The sequence below is a fragment of the Oncorhynchus gorbuscha genome, linkage group LG14 (assembly GCF_021184085.1).
Source record: "Oncorhynchus gorbuscha isolate QuinsamMale2020 ecotype Even-year linkage group LG14, OgorEven_v1.0, whole genome shotgun sequence".
Classification (NCBI taxonomy): Eukaryota; Metazoa; Chordata; class Actinopteri; order Salmoniformes; family Salmonidae; genus Oncorhynchus; species Oncorhynchus gorbuscha.
Window position 1 is genome coordinate 55,782,269 of NC_060186.1, and position 20,398 is coordinate 55,802,666.

General features: G+C 41.2%; 4 protein-coding genes across 9 annotated transcripts in view; 1 reads left to right on the forward strand and 3 right to left on the reverse strand.

The window, feature by feature from the left end:
* LOC123995145 (protein dispatched homolog 1-like) overlaps positions 1–1,600 on the reverse strand; it is a 76,828-nt gene extending 75,228 nt beyond the window's left edge. For all 3 annotated transcript variants that reach the window (XM_046298535.1, XM_046298534.1, XM_046298529.1), the window contains exon 1: positions 1,509–1,600. The gene's annotated coding sequence lies outside the window, so the exon portion shown is untranslated. The remainder of the gene's footprint in view (positions 1–1,508) is intronic.
* Positions 1,601–1,709: 109 nt separating this feature from the next.
* Positions 1,710–4,563, reverse strand: LOC123995154. 4 transcript variants are annotated; one of them, XM_046298548.1, is made up of 10 exons: positions 4,476–4,530; positions 4,243–4,311; positions 3,983–4,017; positions 3,189–3,327; positions 3,070–3,099; positions 2,890–2,989; positions 2,573–2,687; positions 2,396–2,457; positions 2,170–2,244; positions 1,710–2,085 (listed from the first exon to the last, which is right to left on the reverse strand). In XM_046298548.1, exons 3-10 carry the CDS (start codon positions 4,011–4,013, stop codon positions 1,954–1,956), a joined length of 684 nt encoding a protein of 227 aa, XP_046154504.1. In that variant the 5' UTR covers positions 4,014–4,017; positions 4,243–4,311; positions 4,476–4,530; the 3' UTR covers positions 1,710–1,953. The 4 variants fall into 4 exon arrangements, with proteins under 4 accessions (XP_046154504.1, XP_046154501.1, XP_046154505.1 ...); XM_046298545.1 differs by having other exon boundaries at positions 3,977–4,017; positions 4,476–4,529; XM_046298549.1 differs by lacking the exon at positions 4,243–4,311 and having other exon boundaries at positions 4,476–4,563.
* Positions 4,564–9,854: 5,291 nt separating this feature from the next.
* Positions 9,855–14,005, forward strand: LOC123995151 (DNA repair protein RAD51 homolog 1-like). The gene is given in 11 exon segments (XM_046298540.1): positions 9,855–10,155; positions 10,683–10,791; positions 10,965–11,102; positions 11,229–11,346; positions 11,459–11,550; positions 11,694–11,788; positions 12,003–12,116; positions 12,670–12,799; positions 12,990–13,076; positions 13,078–13,112; positions 13,279–14,005. Coding segments are annotated over 10 exon segments (1,014 nt in total). The 5' UTR covers positions 9,855–10,155; positions 10,683–10,710; the 3' UTR covers positions 13,403–14,005.
* A 222-nt stretch (positions 14,006–14,227) lies between these two features.
* Positions 14,228–19,500, reverse strand: rmdn3 (regulator of microtubule dynamics 3). Its single transcript, XM_046298538.1, has 12 exons — positions 18,653–19,500; positions 18,301–18,478; positions 18,030–18,170; positions 16,803–17,142; positions 16,570–16,672; positions 16,419–16,479; positions 16,262–16,337; positions 15,818–15,895; positions 15,604–15,702; positions 15,435–15,488; positions 15,232–15,312; positions 14,228–15,147 (listed from the first exon to the last, which is right to left on the reverse strand). The coding sequence occupies exons 1-12, from the start codon at positions 18,867–18,869 to the stop codon at positions 15,064–15,066; spliced, it is 1,512 nt and encodes a 503-aa protein (XP_046154494.1). The 5' UTR covers positions 18,870–19,500; the 3' UTR covers positions 14,228–15,063.
* Positions 19,501–20,398: the final 898 nt, after the last annotated feature.

Here is a 20,398-nt window from a genome sequence, read left to right on the forward strand (position 1 = left end):
GATAGTAATCTTTGCCTCTACAATTTTACCCTGGCTTAGATAACTGGATCATTCCTACTAGGAAGTGCCTTTTCTGTCCCAAGGAAATATCAGTTATTTGGTGTAAAATATGGATTACAAAATGCTTTAAATAAGGTCAGGTGTCCTTCACCTTAACACCAAATATGGACCCTGAAAAGGGGAATTTTAAACCCATCTGTCTCAGAGGATGTAGGTGCTGTTTATCAAGTGCCAAAAGAAATAGAAGCCAATAAATGTTGAACATCTATGTTATAGGTAGCATTATCAATAAAAAATTGTATTATAATATTCTGTATGTCCCCGATATCACTTTGCACCTTCATAGTTTGTAGTAATTCTCCATTTAAGAAAACCCCTTCCTACAATGACATCACATTCAGGAAGTGTCATAATTTCTTTGGTGGGAAAACTATGGCGCAAAGCTAAATAATTATAAAACACAGTTTTATCTACCTGTCAGTCTATGTCCCACTCAAATGTCCACCCCGTTAGGCTACTTTTTAAATTAATCGTTGTTTGATAGATAAGTTAAAATCCTGTTCAAGTGTTCACCATTATGCTAGCTAAATCTTGCGCACTCAGTGCTATAGCTAATTTAGGCTCAAAATGTCAATGTTTGGTTCCACCTGTTTAAATGCCTGAGCTTTACGAATACGTTTATTTGAAAGTCAATTGTCCTTTGACAGAATCCATGTTTTATGTTGTCGGAATGGCACCGCATATGAATAACCAAGATAGCAGAAGTGCGTTCTCGCCTACCTCCCTAACACATCCCAGGTAGGGAGTTAAAATATAGCTGTTATGTTGCGTCACGGCCACTCCGCCAGCGGCAACTCTACAGGGCAGGAGTGGTACGCTCTGCCGAATGCACCTTAACTGTGTCCTCACTGCCATCAATCCAGGACACCTACATCACAACAAGTGTCGCAGGAAGGCCAAGAAGATCTCAGCCACCCGAGCGATGGTCTGTTCTCCCCGCGATCATCACTCAGACAGTGTCATGGCAACTATCACTGGCCAATAGCTTCTACCTCCAGAACACCAGGGTGCTGAATAGTCACTAGGCAGTGAACATTTACCCTGTCCCAACGGAAGGGTATAATTGTTACAGCTGTAAATATGTATATTAGTTCATTCACTTCTCCCCTATGGACATTGTACACGCCCAATGGACATTTATCACCGCTAGTTGAAAATGTGCATATTAGCACTAACTTTTGTTACCTGCACTGTTGGGAGCATAACATTTCACAGTACACTGCAATTATTTGTGCGACCCTGTGCACGTGACTAATAAACAAAAAATTGCAGCCTGTGTGCAACAGATTCAGATAATTTTTTACAATTAACTTAACATAGCTAGAAATGCCCAACGGCAAGCTAGGCTAGCATGGTAATCTAGTTCAAGCCAGTAAACTGCGAGTTATGCCGTCGTTCAACACAGGTATTTAAGATACAAAAGAACGCATGTAGCTTTGGTTTCTTACTTCAGTCTATCCCGACAAAAAAAACGTGTTCTTGGGTTAGTGTAGTCAATCTGCGAGCAGTGTGTGCGGACTTGCGTTTAACTTCCGGTTGGCAGCTTTCGTTTAACGAATTTCAAAATAAAAGTTGTGTAAAAACGTGGACTAAGAAATCGCCCCCCCCCCTCCCCTTTACAAGAGAAACGGACTCGAATTGCCATGGGCTACATTTAAAAGTTTAATATACAAGAAAGAAATCAATGAATTTGTGTCAAGCAAAACACTGACAGGTCAATCACTTAAATTGTGCAGTCTTCTAGATGAATAAAATATGACTAAGTGAAAACAACTTTTGCAGGTAGTAATGATCGAAATGACTTATCAAAGTTAGTTGAAAGAAACAAAAATATTTATACTTACATTTACACTAAAATCAAGACACACACACACACACACACACACACAATATCTACTCCAACAAGAGCTGCTCTGCTTCCTCAAGAGCCTTATCAATTTCTTCAACTTCAAAGGAGAAATTCTCCCTCTCCTGCACCAGATGCTCCCGAGAATCGGTGAGAGCCTTCATGGTCTTTTGAACTTCCTGGAAATTAATTGCAAACAAGCTCTAGACAGACTGGCATACTGGCAATTCTGCTTTCATATCAATCAAACATATGGAACTTACTGTTAGTTGTGCACTTTGGTCTGTTGCCATGTCACCAAATGTCTGCAGTTCACGTAACAGATCTTGGGATACGTTCTGCATTGTTGGGAGGGTTAGGGATCCATTTGAAAGAAATCACTAAACACAATTACAAAGCCAGATTCCTGCAAACAAGGACCTGAGTAACATTTGAGTCTAAATAATCAGACTGGAGTTCAACCATATGGCCGACAAAAAAAGACCTTACCACCACCTCTCTTTGTTGATCCTCATTTTGCTGTGCAGTTTTTCCAATTTTCTCTCCCAAAACTGAGAAATAAAGTCAGAAGAAAGGTTAAAGCAATCTTTAGAAAGCTCCCCAAACTGTCAAAATAAACACTCTGAACCTGTAACGGTGAACCAATTCCTGTCATCTAATGATTACCTGGATCGATATTTCCAGCAACTAGTAGCACATGGCAGTCCTTCAGTTGTTTCTGGACATCTGCATTGGTTCCTTGGAGGTCACTGCATCGTTGTTCCAACTGGGCAACTTTTTGCTGCAAAATTAAACACTTGTGTTCTTTATAAACTGACAACAGTGAAAGAGTGCACAATATAGCACTGGACCAAACAGAGAACAGTGACTATTCTCCTTCCTAAGACCTTCCATTCAAAAGCCCATTGAAAAACCCTAGTGCATTTTGTTCACATAATAGCCGACATTTGGAACATAGTGAATGATCCCTTTAACGAACTTGCCTGTGTTTCTGTAAGGTTTTTCTGCAGTTCTTCATTGGCTTCCAGTAAAAGTTGATTATGGCTCTTGAGTTCTGACTGCTGCCCATATCTGGTGGAAGGTCTATTAAAACAAAGACAATGCTATGAGAATGTAATTGTCAAATGTATTTCTCCCAACTTATAAAAAAAAGGGTATCTTACCCTTTATGCACTTTGGCTACAACATTCTTTCTGGAAAGAAAAGAGAATGTAGATAGTCTTAACATCTTGCCCATACATAGCCTTTGTTATCTTCCCATTGTAAATTGAAAGTTAGTCACCTTGGTACATTCTCATTGAGAGGCTTGAAAATAGCAGTTTTTGGAAAGAAATTGAAGTCTGACGGTACAGCAGTCTCTTTGAAAACGTATTTATTGGCCGCCCTCTTCATTTCTGCAGCACTGCCAGCAGGTTGCACACCTGATATAGGTAGAGAACAAAATGCGAAATTAAGATTAGACAAGTAGCCCGGAGACAGATGTTGAATTTCATTTTATTCAACATAAGCAATAAATTAGCATTTTGATCAGGAAAGTTTTTTTCTCAAGACATGTACAAGCCAGAATGTTGCCTAAAATTATATTTTAATTTACCAGTACTTGCGATTGGTACTTATGAAAGTAGGAACGGGAGACCTATCCACATGAAAGTATAATGAAATTTTAACCGTGTAAACAGTGCACAACATTTACGTTCATTGCGCCGATTGCAGGTTATGGAAATCTGAATGCACGACCAGAGCATTGAAAAAAATGTAATTATACTTTCATGTGGATATGCCTCACATTCCTATATGCAAATGGACAAACTGCACGGACAACAGGTAAAGTTAAAATATAACTTAAGTCAACATTCTGGCTTGTGGAGGTTTGTGAGGGGAATTGTCCTGAGCCAAAGGCTTTCTGCCCGACCTAGAATTTAATATCGGGTTTCCAGGCTATGAGCCAAGATGCTTACTAGTTGCATTTTTTGTTGAATGACAAGACAAACACCGAAAACACTGCTATCCCGGAGGCTTGCGGTGGAGGCGAGTTGTGTGAATGTAGAAACTGAAGGGGAAATAACTTACACTTACTCTGTCCGCATCTAGGAATTTTCGATGCCATCAAACTGTGTTGCAAGGAAAATGGTAACTTTTAGCAATAAATATCCAAATTACACAACAAGCCAACAGCTGACTAGTGACTGGCTATGAACTCCAACATATAAATTCACGCCACTTCAATACAGTTACGACCGGAAGTAACTTTCGTAACAGATTAGGATAATTAACGTAGAAAGTTACGAGAAATAGGTTAAGGTTTGGAAAAGGGTTAACGAAAATGCTCTCCTAACCTGCTATGAACATCCTTTCCGGCCGTAGCTGTATCGAAGTGGCGTGAGAAGAGTATCCCAGCTCCAGAACTATCAGCAGGGAAAGACGTAGCTATTCAACTCAAATGTACACCTCCACACCCACAGAATAAAACACTGAATGGGTAATATTCTGACATATCTGATTAATGTAGCAATAAAACAAAGCTTTCTTCCCGTATATTGTACTCAATAATAAAAACAGTGAAACTTACTTTAGAAAGCGCCCGTTCTGTTACAGCTAGCTCAATGAAGGCGCCAGACGATTTGAAAATGTTGGTAACGTCACTTCCATACCACGTTACATCAACACAGGAAATTACGTAAAAGCCTTTTTTTTTTTTACATCAGTGATTCCGACATGGGACACTGCTTCAATGCGAAGTGATTTGTGATTTGTGATTTGTGATTTACTTTTCCAAAGCAGCTAGCTGGTCCATATCTTAACATTCATAAATGTGAGCTCATGGCTGTCAAAGATTGTGTGAAACTGTACGCCTATGTAGATATTCCATTTTTTTTTTAATCAGCCGTTTCCAGCTACAAAAGTCATTTACAAAATTAACAATGTCTACACTGTATTTCTGATAAATTTGATGTTATTTTAATGGTGAAAAATGTTTGCTTTTCTTTTAAAAACAAGGACTTTTCTAAGTGACCCCAAACGTTTGAACGGTAGTGTACCTACTTATTAACAAAATTAATTAAGTTTGTTTTAAATTATTCATAAATATTATCCTGCCAACCACTGTATGAAGAAGTAAAAACAATACTTAAATTCAAATTTCCCTCAAGAATTTCCCTGTATTTAGCACCATCCATCATTCCTTCTATTCGGACCAGTTTCCCTGTGCCTGCCAATGGAAAAACATCCCCACAGCATGATGCTGCCAGCATCATGCTTCACTGTAAGGATGGTGTTCTCGGGGTGATGGAGAGGTGTTGGGTTTGCACCAGACATTTTCTTTGATGGACAAAAAGCAACATTTTAGTCTCATCTGACCAGAGTACCTTCTTCCATATGTTTGGGGAGTCTCCCACATGCCTTTTGGTGAACACCAAACATGTTTGCTTATTGTTTTCTTTAAGAAATCTTCTTAGGGCTAGGCCCCTTTTTTCTACACTTCCTGCCTGAATGACGTGCCCAAAGTAAACTGCTCAGGCCTGAAGCCAGAATATGCATATAATAATATAACACAATATAACACAATAGATATGGTAAGAGAAAATCCAAAGAAAAACCAACTGGAAATGGGGTGTTTTGAGATACCATCCTCTTAGAAAAGCAAGAGAAAAGTCATATTGAAAATTTAAAAAACTCCCTGGATGCAATTCCTGTGGCTTCCACAGGGTGTCAGTAGTCTATGTTCAAGGTTTCAGGCTTGGAACTTCAAAAAGGAATAAGAAATAACAGTTTTAGTAAAAGGACACTGTCTTACATTTACATTTAAGCCATTTAGCAGACGTGCACTCGCCATATAGACATTACGCACCTGCCAAAATCCGTTTCATATTGAACGTACTTCTTTCCTAAATAAATATTATAGTTTGATTACATTTTGGGGTATCTGAGGAGTAAATAGAAACCTATTTTGACTTGTTGAAACAAAGTTTAGGGGTAGATGTTTGGATTCCTTTCTCTGCAAGTTGAACGAGTGGATTACTCAAGTCGATGGCACCAACTAAACAGACTTTTTGGGATATGAAGAAAGATTTTACCTAACAAAAAGACAGTACGTGTTATAGTTGGGACCCTTTGGAAGACAAATCAGAGGATGATTTTCAAAAAGTAAGTCAATATTTAATCGTTATATGTGAATGTATGAAACCTGTGCCAGTGGAAAAATATTTTGATGTGGGGCGCCGTCCTCAAACAATCGCATAGCATGTTTGTGCTGTAATAGCTACTGTAAATCAGACAGTGCAGTTAGATTAATACGAAGTTAAGCTTTCAGCCGATATAAGACACTTATATGTAACTAAATGTTTAAAATCCATCATATTTATGATTATTTATTTGAATTGCGCGCCCTCCAGTTTCACTGGAAGATCCTTAAGTTAAGCAAAGGCTTTTTCTGGCCACTTCTATAAAGCCCTGCTCTGTGTTGTGTATGGCTTAAAATGGTCATATGGACAGATACTCCAATCTCCGCTGTGGAGCTTTGCAGCTCCTTCAGGGTTATCTTTGGTCTCTTTGTTGCCTCTCTGATTAATGACCTCCTTGCCTGGTCCATGAGTTTTGGTGGAAGAAATGTGTCTTGGGCCCCAAAAACCCTCACAAACTTTTAGAGATGCACAGTTGAGAGCATCCAGTCGGGCTGTATCACCGCCTGGTACGGCAACTGCACTGCCCTTAACCACAGAGCTCTCCAGGGGGTGGTGCGGTCTGCTCAAGGCATCACCGGGAGCAAACTACCTGCCCTCCAGGACACCTACAGCACCCGATGTCTCAGGAAGGCCAAAATTATCATCAAAGACAACAACCACCCGAGCAACTGATTGACAAAAAAATTCTCACTCGACCAACAGCCTATTAACCAAACAATCTACCAGTCGACTAAATGGGGTCATCCCTAATATTTGGTGTGTAGTTGGTTGGCTTTGCTAGTTAGCAAGCTGAGATCTCTGTTCAAGTTGGCTAACGTTAACTCAAACCAAAATAAAATTATATTTGTCACATGCGCCGAATACAATAGGTGTACACCTTATTGTGAAATGTTTACTTACAAGCCCTTAACCGTTCAAGAAATAGAGTTAAGAAAATATTTACTAAATAAACTAATGTAAAAAGGAACCCAATAAAACAACAATAACGAGGTTATATACAGGGGGTACCGGTATCAAGTCAATGTACTGGGGTACAGGTTATAGTCGAGGTCATTTATGAATGTAGTGAGGGGTAAAATGACTAGCTTGCTAGTGATGTTTTAGGGAGAATAGGCTAGCTCCCTGTAGAATCAAGAGGGGATGGGGAGATTAGATGTGCAGGTGCTTCAATTGGGTTGTTGCAGTACCCAGATGAGATGACAGCAAACTGTTACAGAGATCAAATCTGAGATTTCACCTTTTATCTTAGTTAGATAACTAGATATCAATGTCGAAACAATGCAATAATATACATTTTATTGGCTTGCTATGAGCTGCTTTTCATGAAAATGTATATCTGATATAGCTAGCTAGTTGTTCTGGTGTAATGGGATGGCTCTAGTGGTTAGAGCTTTGGACTAGTAACCGAAAGGTTGTATTGTCATGCTGAAACAGGAAAGGGCCTTCCCCAAACTGTTGCCACAAAGTTGGAAGCACAGAATCGTCTAGAATGTTTTGGGGCGGCAGGGTAGCCTAGTGGTTAGAGTGTTGGACTAGTAACCGAAAGGTTTCATGTTCAAATACCTGAGCTGACAAGGTACAAATCTGTCGTTCTGCCCCTGAACAGGCAGTTAACCCACTGTTCCTAGGCCGTCATTGAAAATAAGAATTTGTTCTTAACTGACTTGCCTAGTTAAATAAAGGTAAAATAATTATAATTTTAAAAAGTAATTGTATGCTGTAGCATTAAGATTTCCCTTCACTGGAACTAAGGGGCCTAGAATTATTCCTCCTCCACCAAACTTTACAGTTGGCACTATGCATTGAGACAGGTAGCGTTCTCCTGGCATCCGCCAAACCCAGATTTGTCCGTCAGACTGCCAGATGGTGGAGCTTGATTCATCACTCCAATGGCAGCAAGTTTTACACCACTCTAGCCGACGCTTGGCATTGCGCATGGTGCTCCTATGCTTTTGTGCAGCTGCTTGGTCATGGAAACCCATTTCATGAAACTCCCGACAAACAGTTATTGTGCTTACATTGCTTCCAGAGGCAGTTTGGAACTCGGTATATGAGTGTTGCAACAATGGACAGATGGTTTTTACACGCTTCAGCACTCGGTGGTCCCATTCCGTGAGCTTGTGTGGCCTACCACTTCGTGGCTGAACCGTTGTTGCTTCTACTAGATGTCTCCACTTCACACTAACAGCACTTACAGTTGACTGGGGCAGCTCTAGCAGGGCAGAAATGTGACATACTGACTTGTTGGAAAGGTGACATCCTATGACGGTGTCAAGTTGAAAGTCACTGAGCTCTTCAGTAAGGCAATTCTGCCAATGTTTGTCTATGGAGAGTGTATGGCTGTGTGCTCAATTTTATATACCTGTCAGCAACGGGTGTGGCTGAAATAGCAGAATCCACTCATTTGAAGGGGTGTCCACATACCTTTGTGTATAGTGTATATCAGGCAGGGTGGAAGGAAGGCCCGGAAAATCGTTAAAGCCATAGACTATTCTCTCTGCTTCCGCACGGCAAGCGGTACCGCTGCATCAAGTCTGACACTAACATGCTTTTGAATAGCTTCTAACCCCAAACTATACCACTGCTTAATAGCTAACAAAATAGCTACACGGACTATTTGAGTTAACCTTGTATCTTTATTTTTGCACTGTCTCTGCACAATCACAGGGTCCTACACACTCACACACACACTCCATCTTCTCATTCACGCATAATATGCACATACATTTATACTGACTCTACATACACACACACTCACTCACATACAAGTTGCTGATACTCTGTTTATCTTATATCTTGTTGCTAAAATATATAGCCAAAGGGGCTTTAACACAAATTAAAATCCGTGCTCCATTGGGTAGAGGTGAGGCCAAATGTAAGATCAGAGCCATTTTGTGTGGCGGAAGAGTTGGGACTCCGAGCCAAAGGCCGGCATTTATATGCCCTCCAAAGAAAGGTTGGTGGACCAAGATTCAAAGGTCAGTTTAGGAAGGAAGAGGTGGTGTTTGCTCGGTTGCACCTAGGACATTGTATATTTAAAGTGTCATTACATTTGGTTGGCAAGCATGTGAATGGTTTCTGTACGGCCATCATATATGGTTGATGAAACTATGGAGCATGTGCTATTGTATTGTTGTATGTTGAAGAGAGGGAAAGATTCATGTGTAGGGTTATTGAGGTTGGATGGGGTTGGAAGGGTTTGTTAGAAGTTAGTAGGGCTCTTTTTTATTTTCTTAGTAGTGCAGGATCGGGTAGGAGTAGGAGGGTTAGGTTTTCTTGTTTTATATATATTTCTACAGAATGAGGTTGGAATAATACTGAGAAAGCGTGAAATTGACGATAATGCCCCTTTAGTGTAAGAGCTGTTTGAAAGGACCACCTGAAATTTCAGCCTGTTTTGGTCGTAAATTAGTTAATAGATCTATAAGAAAGAGAGTTCCAAACCTCTCTGTCAATAACAGCTAGTTTTCAGTTTCCCCCTCTCCACTCAGACCACTCCTAGCAAAATTATTTGTTGAGAAATATGTCTTTGTGCAGAAGCTATTTTTGTATCTATTTGACTATTTTAATTGAAAAATAATCACACTTAATTGTTACCCAGAAATTATTTGATATTGTCATAAAAAGGCTGCATTGGACATTTCATGTTTCGTTCAATTCTTATATCTGTGATCTGTGATTGACTTTACACCCGGGTACAGTAGGTGGCGGCATGCACCTCTTAACGTTTGTTTGCGGCCCACTATTATATTAGAGATGAAGAAGAATCCCAGCGCTCTGCACGTCACTAGTTACCACAGACACAAAGTCATAAACCCCGCATATTTCTAGTTTCTCTTCTCAAAATGTGATTTTGACCCTAACCATACTCACATATTTCTAGCCTTACGCCTAAACCTGGAATTAAGACCAAAGAGCGAATGTTGTTTTGACCAACTTTGTGGCTGTGGTTACTAGTGAAACCCCAACCCTCGAGTGAAAGGACAGCGTATTTACGTGGCACGTTCAATAGCTAAATTGAGTTACGAGCGGGAGATTTTTGTTCAAGGAAATCAGGAGAAACTGGTGGTAAGTGGACGCTGTTATTGTAACATTGGGCATCCTATTCATCACTTTAAATTAACATAAGCTAGCGACTATTTTGAGCGAAAAGTGGATAACTCAGCCTTAGTGAAGTACACGAAAGCAATGTCACAGACCATTTCATTGTTGGCTCAGCTGAACAAATAGCGTAAGATAGCTACGTTTCATAACACAATATCGGTCATATTCAAAGACTGTTCAGTATTTAACGTTAGTAAAAACACCTATCTAGGTAAGTCTTATTTTCAAGTACATTTTTATGTGATAACAAGATGCGAAAGTCATCAACAACTTGACTATGTTAGCAAGTCAGTTGCAATTTCCAGTTGTGTAAACTAGCTAACTAGAATCATTTTGGATTCCATTCCAACAAGAAAACAACCCTATCTTGATCAAGTTTAATAGCATTTGAGTGTGTCTCAGTAACTAACACAGAAGGAAACGACTAACGTTATATGCCTTTCAGTTTCACCCTCTGAAAACAACTTAACGTTATTTTATGACCTTAACAGACATACCTCGCCTGTCCATACAAAAAAGATGGCTATGAGAAGCGAGGCCAGGGTAGAGGCAGAGGTAGAGGAGGAGAGCTTTGGACCACAGCCACTGAGCAGACTTGAGGTAGGTTTTGGAGCATTTATGCCCATACTAATTTATCTGGATACAGTATTAGATGTGTGTTTGGCTGATATTGACTGAGGATATTCTCTGTACTAGGCAGAACTGACAATCAATATTAAAATGTCTAAACGTCAAATGCATGATTGTAGTGTAATTTGCAATGTCCCACTCAGCAATGTGGCATCAGTGCCAGTGACCTAAAGAAACTGGAGGACGCAGGGTTCCACACCATTGAGGCAGTGGCATATGCCCCCAAGAAGGAGCTGCTCAACATCAAGGGGATCAGTGAGGCCAAAGCAGACAAAGTCCTGGTTAGGTCACCTTAATTTACCAATCTCTTGAGTTATTTTCTGCTCATTATGGGTTGCCCACAGCTGATATTAGGCCTGCTATTATGACTGAATGATGTTCCTATACCTCTATGGTAACTCCTTCAGGCTGAAGCTGCCAAACTAGTGCCCATGGGCTTCACCACAGCAACAGAGTTCCACCAACGCAGAGCTGAAATCATTCAGATCTCCACTGGGTCCAAAGAGCTGGACAAGCTGTTACAGGGTGAGGATGGAGTCTCTTTACAAGTTACTTAGAACCTTAGTCATGAATCTGTTTTTCCACTTGCCCATTTTTGTCACTATCATGGGTATGAAAGGCTTTATCACTCTCTCAGGTGGGATAGAGACGGGTTCAATCACAGAGATGTTTGGAGAGTTCCGAACAGGAAAGACGCAACTGTGCCACACCCTTGCAGTCACCTGTCAGGTACTTGCCATGATGACATTATTTAGCACTGACAAAGGTAGACTTAGCTGTATACTCCTATCACATCTGCTGACATCTTATGACAATAGCACTCTCAGAACATTGTTTGTGTTCTTGTTCTGTAATGTTTTCCCCCAACTCAGTTGCCCATTGACCAGGGTGGTGGAGAGGGCAAAGCCATGTACATTGACACTGAGGGGACCTTCAGACCAGAGAGGTTACTGGCTGTAGCAGAGAGGTGAGTTCTCTCATGGACCAACACAATAACAATGAAGTAACTACTGGGTTATATGACACTGACACATATGACACTGAGTGAAATTTGGAGCAACACTATTCCACTACAGGAATAACGCACATCAATTTCTGTCTGTTCAGAGTTACCATAGTACATGCAGTACTTCCTTCAAAAAAACTGTACCACACTAGAATTTACTGTTGTCTTTTATTAGGTATGGACTTGTTGGGAGTGATGTTCTGGACAACGTAGCCTACGCTAGGGCCTTTAACACAGACCACCAGACCCAGCTGCTTTACCAAGCCTCAGCCATGATGGCAGAGTCTAGGTCAGACCCCCCTCTCCTATCCATCCACCCCCCCTCTCCTATCCATCCCCCCTCTCCTATCCACCCCCTCTCCTATCCACCCCCTCTCCTATCCATCCACCCCCCCTCTCCTATCCATCCACCCCCCTCTCTATCCATCCACCCCCTCTCCTATCCACCCCCTCTCCTATCCATCCACCCCCTCTCCTATCCATCCACCCACCCCACCCCCTCTCCTATCCATCCACCCACCCCACCCCCTCTCCTATCCATCCACCCACCCCCCTCTCCTATCCATCCCACCCCCCTCTCCTATCCATCCTCTTCCTCCTATCCCTCATCCACCTCCCCCTCGATCCATCCCCCTCTCCTCGATCCATCCCTCCCTTAACCCTGTTCCTGAGGGTTCTGATCCTTCAAATGTTTTTCTATTTCTCACATTCCTTGTTTTCCTTCCATGTTGATCGTATTGTTTATGACATGAATTGAAGTGATCTGGAATAAGGCCACTACCCTCTGGTCACCCAGTCTGCAACGCTATACATCTCTAACCATATGGCCCCTTCTCTCTCAGGTATGCCATGCTGATAGTGGACAGTGCCATGGCCCTCTACAGGACAGACTACTCAGGGAGGGGAGAGCTCGCTGCACGGCAAGGCCACCTGGGACGCTTCCTGAGAATGCTGCTGAGACTAGCAGATGAAGTAAGGCCAGGGTTAGAATTACAGGGGCTTTGTCTGTTTGCTGAATTCCTTATCCATGACTCTGGTGTCGATCTAATACAATACATTTGTCAGTAATGTTCTGAACACTACCTTATGGGCCCATTATGTGTGTGCACAACTCTTCACAGTATAGTCATAATGCTAAACTTAGTCTCTCTCGCCTTGTCAGTTTGGCGTTGCCGTTGTGATAACCAATCAGGTGGTGGCCCAGGTAGACGGTGCTGCTATGTTCTCTGCAGACCCTAAAAAACCCATCGGGGGGCAACATCATGGCACATGCGTCCACTACACGGTGAGTAGCTCCATTGACCACATTGGGCGTTGCAGAATAAAGACTGTTTTTTTTTTTTACATTCTGCTCCCTATCTGTTAAATTCTAATGGTTTCTAACATAGCATCCCACTTGTTAAGCCCCTGGTGTTCTAGAGCAATTTAGCTAAACCTCTCCTTGTTTTTAGACTGTACTTGAGGAAAGGCCGTGGGGAGACGAGGATCTGCAAAATCTATGACTCACCCTGCCTCCCTGAGTCTGAAGCCATGTTTGCCATCAACGCAGACGGGGTAGGTGATGCCAAGGACTGAGCTCAGTTGGAACCATGCCAGGAGGTGGGAGCATGGTTGCATTTCATGAGGCCATGCCCCTCACCTGCCACTGTAGACTTGCACAATGGCAGCTCTCTCGGGCTGTGTACACTTCCCTGAGGTAAGGGCTAATATGGGAGATGCTGGCCGTAATGGCTACTTTGCATGGAGTGTTGCCCATTGCCCAGAAGAACTCAGTGATGCACATGCTTAGGCCAACACTGTATACAGATCTGTATGGCCCTATGAAGCTGAGAACCAGAGGGAGCTCAGCTTCACATAAATGTGGAATTTTTTTCACCAAACCAATAGACTTACGATAATTCTTGTATTAACTCCACTGGAGGATATGGACTTATTATTTAAGAAATGTGTTTTGTGACTTCGGTTTTTCAAGGATGTCTGGTTTTCTACAAGTGTTCTTCTTTACAACCATTGTTTGGATTTGACATTCCCACTGTATCAGATCTATTCTATTATTAAGAGTAGATGTTTGAGTAAACATACAAGTACAGACCCCTTGAAACACCATTTTCCCTATCATTACAGAACTATACTTTCTGTATAAGATGCATTGTATTAAAACCATTAGGATACCCTGTCTCTGGTCTACATCCGAAGTTATTTGAATTCTGACAGTTAAAAAATGACCAGTAAAAAATACCATGGAATTGTTGATAATTTTTTGCAACAGATTACCATACGACAATGAATAAAGACGCATTTAGCTGAAGTCCTCATGAATATACTGCAAGTAAATCCTTCCTATAGTATCGGCATCAGTACAATAAAAAGCTTTTCAAAACCAGGCCAGTTTCACAACTGTCACAGGGAAAGATTAAAGGACTTTATTTTACCAGGTAAGTTGACTGCGAACACATTGTCACTTACAGGAATGTGTATATGAATGTTAAGCAATAACTTGCCCTATTGAAACCAGCAAATGGAGGAATATAAATGCAAAGTAAACGTTATCTTTAACAAACAAATAAATAATCAAAGGTAAACATTTTCTCAAACAAATCAAAGGCAGCATAACACTCTGGAATTAAATAAAGTAGACAACCTAAGGGTCCATGCTTCTAAAATGCTATTACATGGACTTAAGACTGGACTGGTGCTTAGGTCATTGAAACATTACGCACTAAATCTTTAGTAATCTTGCTATCTATATGAGCTGTGAGGCTAAAGGGGGACATGTTTTGATCCAATTTGATTTGACATTTAGGATAGGTTGTCAACATTGTATCACAACACCAACTAAACAACGGTAGGGCTTATGTTTGTACAGGGGAATTAGTCCCGATCTAAGTTACTCTCCACACAATGCACACATTTGGTCAACACTAGCAAGAAACAAACATGCTAAATTACAGTAGTACCGGTTAGATGAAAGTGCTTTGAAAACATAGCATATTAAGTGAAGTGAAAGGCAAAGATCATTCTGAAAAAGGTACTTACTCCAATTGAGAAGTCATGTGACTGCAATATAAATAGCTCACTCCATATCGATTCAGTGACATAGGAAGTTGAATATCTACTTGGCGTACTGAGGAGAGAGAGTTGTCGGTAGACGTTTCTACTACACAGCTGATTGGGTGGCCTGTGATGAGCGGACTAGTTTGCCAATGGCCATCCAGTGGCAACTGCTGTGTCCTGCCCTATTTGTCCCCACCGTCAAGAGAAAGCTCAGTCACTTTGTCAATCAAGGCTCCCAGCTCTGCCTCCAACTTAGCACTATCCTCCTAAAGAATGAAAAGAAAGGTAAGTGCTGCCTAGCAAAGTCAACCCTGTGTGCTCATCTCCATCTCAAAGGAATGTCTGCTTACCTCACTGGAGCCACTAGGCATCTTCAATGCCAACAGGGCCCAGTTTTTGGCCTCTGACACATTCCCCAGCTCCTTGTGACACTAGAAATCAAAACCACCAAGAGAACAATCAGAGGATCAAAAAAGTTACCTTTTACACTAGTTACAAACTGGAGAAATCCACTGTTTAATTGATCTTGTCTACAGAAGTGCATTTCCAATACCTTGGCGATGTAAAGTCTCACTGTCTTGGAGAATCCTGGGTTCAGCTCCTCTGCCTGAAATCAAACAAGGTGGAATAAAAAAATAAAACTGACAAAACATTTAAATGATTGTTTTCCCTTCTGTATAGAGGCTAGCAGTCGATTTGGCTTTGGGCAACTGATTAAGTACCTTGAGGAAGTTTCCAAGGGCGTCGCCGAGAGTAGATGTTGGTGGTTTGTCATACAAGGCAGCTGCCGCCTTCCTCTCCAGCCAGCCAAGAGTGGAAACCTACAGAGGAAAAAGGATAGGAAACATGTTTTAGTAAGTATAGGACTGGTTGTATGGCTGTTTTTCAGTCAAGTCCCAAGATAAGAATTTGGGATAAAAAGCTTGTTCAGCTTACCTCATAACACCAGCGCCCCAAAAGGTAGAAACACAGTGGGTCATCGTCCCTAAGGGCAATCGCTCGGTCTAAATGCTCCTAGCACAAAGGAAGGGTGAATAGTGCATACAAAATAAATAATAATATAATAATAATAAGTCACTCATTGTTTATCGTTTACAACATTTTAGAAAAGTGCAGATCTTGACATTCACAATTGTTTTCTGATATAGATTACATTTACATTTAAGTCATTTAGCAGACGCTCTTATCCAGAGCGACTTACAAATTGGTGCATTCACCTTATGACATCCAGTAGAACAGTCACTTTACAATAGTGCATCTAAATCTTAAAGGGGGGGGGGGGTGAGAAGGATTACTTATCCTATCCTAGATATTCCTTAAAGAACGGAGGACTTGGATGACTATTCCAATAAGATTCTGAATAGAGTAACAAAAACACACCTTTAGAATGTGACTGCTTTTCAGTTTGCTATGCATAGTCTCATATTGGGAGGTAAGGCCTGTGAGAACAGCAAACCTGTGGAGTATTGAAAGAGATTAAAAATATATATTTTGCAAAGGGTCAGCACAACATCTCTGATGGTTTTCAGTGACTCACCACTTGTGACATTCCGCATTCAGGCCATTCTTCTTTAGTGCAAACTCTGCTTCTTCCCGACCTGTGGAGAATAGATCAAAGGTGAAAAGCGAACCATCTGACAGTGCATGTTAAAGTGAGAGTTCACTACAAAATCAAATGTTTTCTTTACCTTGTTCTGCATACGACTTCTTCTCCTGCTTGTCCTCGGTAGAATCATACATGTCACTGTAGGCACGGGCCAGTCGCCATAGAAACTCCCTGCTGTCGCCATACTGGTATCACAAAAAAACTAAATATGACAGATGTAGCTAGACTGAACAAAAAAATATTAACTTCAGCAACATGAAAACAAAATTTGCCACAAAAGATCCACATTCTCAGACTCCTTTCATTTGGACTGACCTGTAGCTTGTTGGCAAGGAGCAGATGGAAGCCCTCTGCCTTCAGCCTAGCGTCACCCGTATGAAGGATATCACTCTGGGCCAGGAGTAATGCCAACTCCCCACTTGGCACTTCAGCCATCACCTCCAACATCTCCTCCTCATCGTCATCATCATCATCTTCGTCTTCCTCCTGTGGTTCCTCTCCCTCCTCCTGGGAGTCCTCCTGGCGTAGAGTGATTGTTGTGGCACAGCTCTTGTCCTCATCGGAATCCTCCTCCGGCTCTCTTTCTGCCTCCTTGTCGGTCTCCCGATCCGTGTCCCGATCCGTGTAGTCCGACTCAGCGTTGGCGGTGGAGTACCTGAGACAGTATAGGCAGACAGTTAATGTCACTACAAAAGTATAGTCCACAAAAATGGTGTTGTTCTGTGACCCAGGAAACAAAACGTCAAAAACATTACATAGGTAATGTTATGAATATGAACACTGTTTCAAACTTGTAAAAGTTGCACATTAGTTATGTTTAATAAAAGTTCAGATTTTATGTCGCAAAATCATTGCGCATCTTCCGACATTGCCATGTTTCACCTTGGTTACTTTTGTTGCACACTGCCTCACAGAACAATGTGAGATCAGTGCTCATCCTTGCATAAGCTCAAGCAACACATTACCGATCCTTCACTGATCCAGTTGAACCACAAAACAAAGAAATGTTTTAACCATATACAGTGGTTCTCAGTTAATCTAAGACATTTTGGCAGGTGTATTTAGCCTACATCATTATTTTACCTGCTAGCCAAACTAAAGGCAGCATATCGTTTTCTAGATAATACAGCTCACAAAACATTTAAGGTCACGACAGCTACATAAAGCTTAAAAAATAGCTTTTTATCTTGTATTATTTCGGATTCCTCAGATCCGGTACATACCTTGCTTTCTGCAAGCATGGACAACAAAATGTGCGTAACAACTGCAACCTCATTGCTGCTAGGGGAAATTACCCAAAATGCACTATGATTTCAAAATTGTACCTTTGCTTTAATATTTAACATGCAACTTTTACAAGTTTGAACCACACACATTATTCATAAAATTAAGGAATGTAATGATGTTGAAACTGTTGTTTTCTGGGTCACAGAATGCCTTTTCTGAAGCCTTTTTTGGTGGGTGGCTCATGGACAATTAGCCCTATGCTCATGCTCTTACAATGCTATCTATCCCAGTAATTGCAGTCCATGCTGATCTTACCCTCCCTCGCTGGTCTCCCCTCCATACACGCCTTGACTGGCAGAGAAATAGATGGAGCTGGAGCTCATGGAGTCAGTGCGTTCCCGATGGCTGATGATGTGGCGGCGTCTGCGTGCCCTCTGGCTATCCTCAACACCCTTCCTGCACAGAGCAGCAAAGAGACATTCAACATACATGTCTTGAACAAAAGACACTGAACAAAAAACCTGAAACATGATATATCCTAGATTCAGTGTCCACTTGGTGAACCCATGTGGCCACCACCACTCACTTGACATCCTGGATAATCTGCTGGGCGATGTCCTGCAGGCCAGTCCTGAGCTCAGCCACCTCGAAGCGGAGGGAAGACACACAGGTCAGCACCTCATCCAGTTGGTTCCTCAGCTCCACCTGCTCAGGGGACAACCCCTGCACCACCGCCTCCAGGGCCTGCTGCTGGGCCACCACCTCTGTGGAGGGACAAACAGAGACAGAAGAAATATAGCTAGGTTGTCTGGGAGGGTCTGTATAGACACACACCATTGCAAAGATACTCATTACACATGCGCAGACAGCTAGACACACACACAAACGGACATAAATCTCAGATTATGCTGCTATGCCATGCAGTGCTTACCACCTACCTTGTTCAAGTGACTCAATCTGAAGGGGTGTTCCATCTGGGCTGTCTATCAAGTACTCAGGGGGGTTAGTGTGGAGTAATAATGTTTGAGATCTTCTTCTACTAATTTCTTTGTAGATTATTAATGTAATCAAGCCTACACCCGCGGTGGCTCCTACACCCAGTCCTATCATCCAATTTCTCCCTAACGGCTTCATGTTCTGCCAAATTGGGACCATAGCAACTTCTTTAGATATCTTATTTAGCTTTTTGTTTGATAATTGCCTTGGTCTATTGATACATTTCTAGCTAGCTAGATAAATTACTTATAGGGTAACTGGCAATAACCTTCTGTCCGTCACGAAAACCCTCATGGTAGCGATATTGATAACGTTAGCCACTTTTGCTTTCGAAATGATCTGACAGCTAGCTAGCTTACTAGCATAGATAGAGTGAAATAAACGCTGAATTTTAAGGTTAGCTAGCTATCTTGCAATCAATAACGCCAAGCTATCTGACATCTTTAGCTTTGTTAATCAATATTTAGCATTTGCTATAAATAAAATAAAGATCTGCTAGCAAGCAATGTTAGCTAGTTAGGAACGATTAATATCGTCACCCTCGTTTCTAGCTGTCAAATCAAGACGCTCGCATCGTGATACTACTGACAGTGTGACGACTCGCAATCGTTTCAGGAAAATGCTCTTAAATTATCTCAGCTAGCTACCGACTCTATTCCCGCCTGCTGATAAGATACGTTTAATTGGTATAATGATAGAACAGTAACCTTAAAACGCCATATTCGCTTGCATTTCGATCTGTGCGGAGGGGGAAGATCAAAATGCTGGACTCCATGAAACGTGTCACATATGAATAATTCCGTCGAGAAACTATGTTTCCATAAACGTTTCTAAAGGTCTTTGGGAGATTTATTTTGCGACCAAAAATTATGTTTCCCAGCTATTTAAATTATCATCACCAAACATGGTTTTATGATAGGCAAGGTTCTTGTAAATCAATAATAATTTTTGTATTTATCATTTAGGCTACTTTTCCAGTGTAACATTTGTTTGTAGCACATTTGATTGAACTAGACCAGGGGCCTGTTGCACAAAACTAGGATAAGGGATTAAACCAGGATATTTTGGTGATCCTGGCTCAATTGATCCGTAATCCGGTTGCACTAAAGATGGATAGGGGGCAGGAGGATATGTTATGGTATAAATTACCATGGAGATTTATTCTGTGGAGCTAGCCTGCTCCAGACCAGGCTAAATTCCAGGATCTATTTAATCTCATCCCTAATGTCAGTCAGCAGTCACCACAAATGGAAACCAATAGTTATTTCACTGCTCACTATACATTGTTATCACATATAACTAGACCCACTGTCATTATTTAAACGTTTGTGATCATTAATTTCAATGATTTTGGATAAAAAATGATTTTTAGATGTTGCTATCATTAGATAATTTACAGTTTCCCATAGACTATATATAAAATGATAGAATATTAGGGCCACAGAGGGAAAAAAAAGACAAGTCATAATATTGTAACCAGTTGTTTTAAAGGAGGACAGTTGTTAAAATGACAGATGCGGGGCATTTCGTGAAATTGTACTTCAGTATGGTTTCATAAACAAAGACATGCTGATGTGCCAGAATATTAAGTATCACATTGTCATAAGTATCAAAACTGTAAAAACAATATGTAGCTTTTCTGCAGAAAGAACCAGCCTCATAAATGTATGACTTTATCCTTTTTCTTC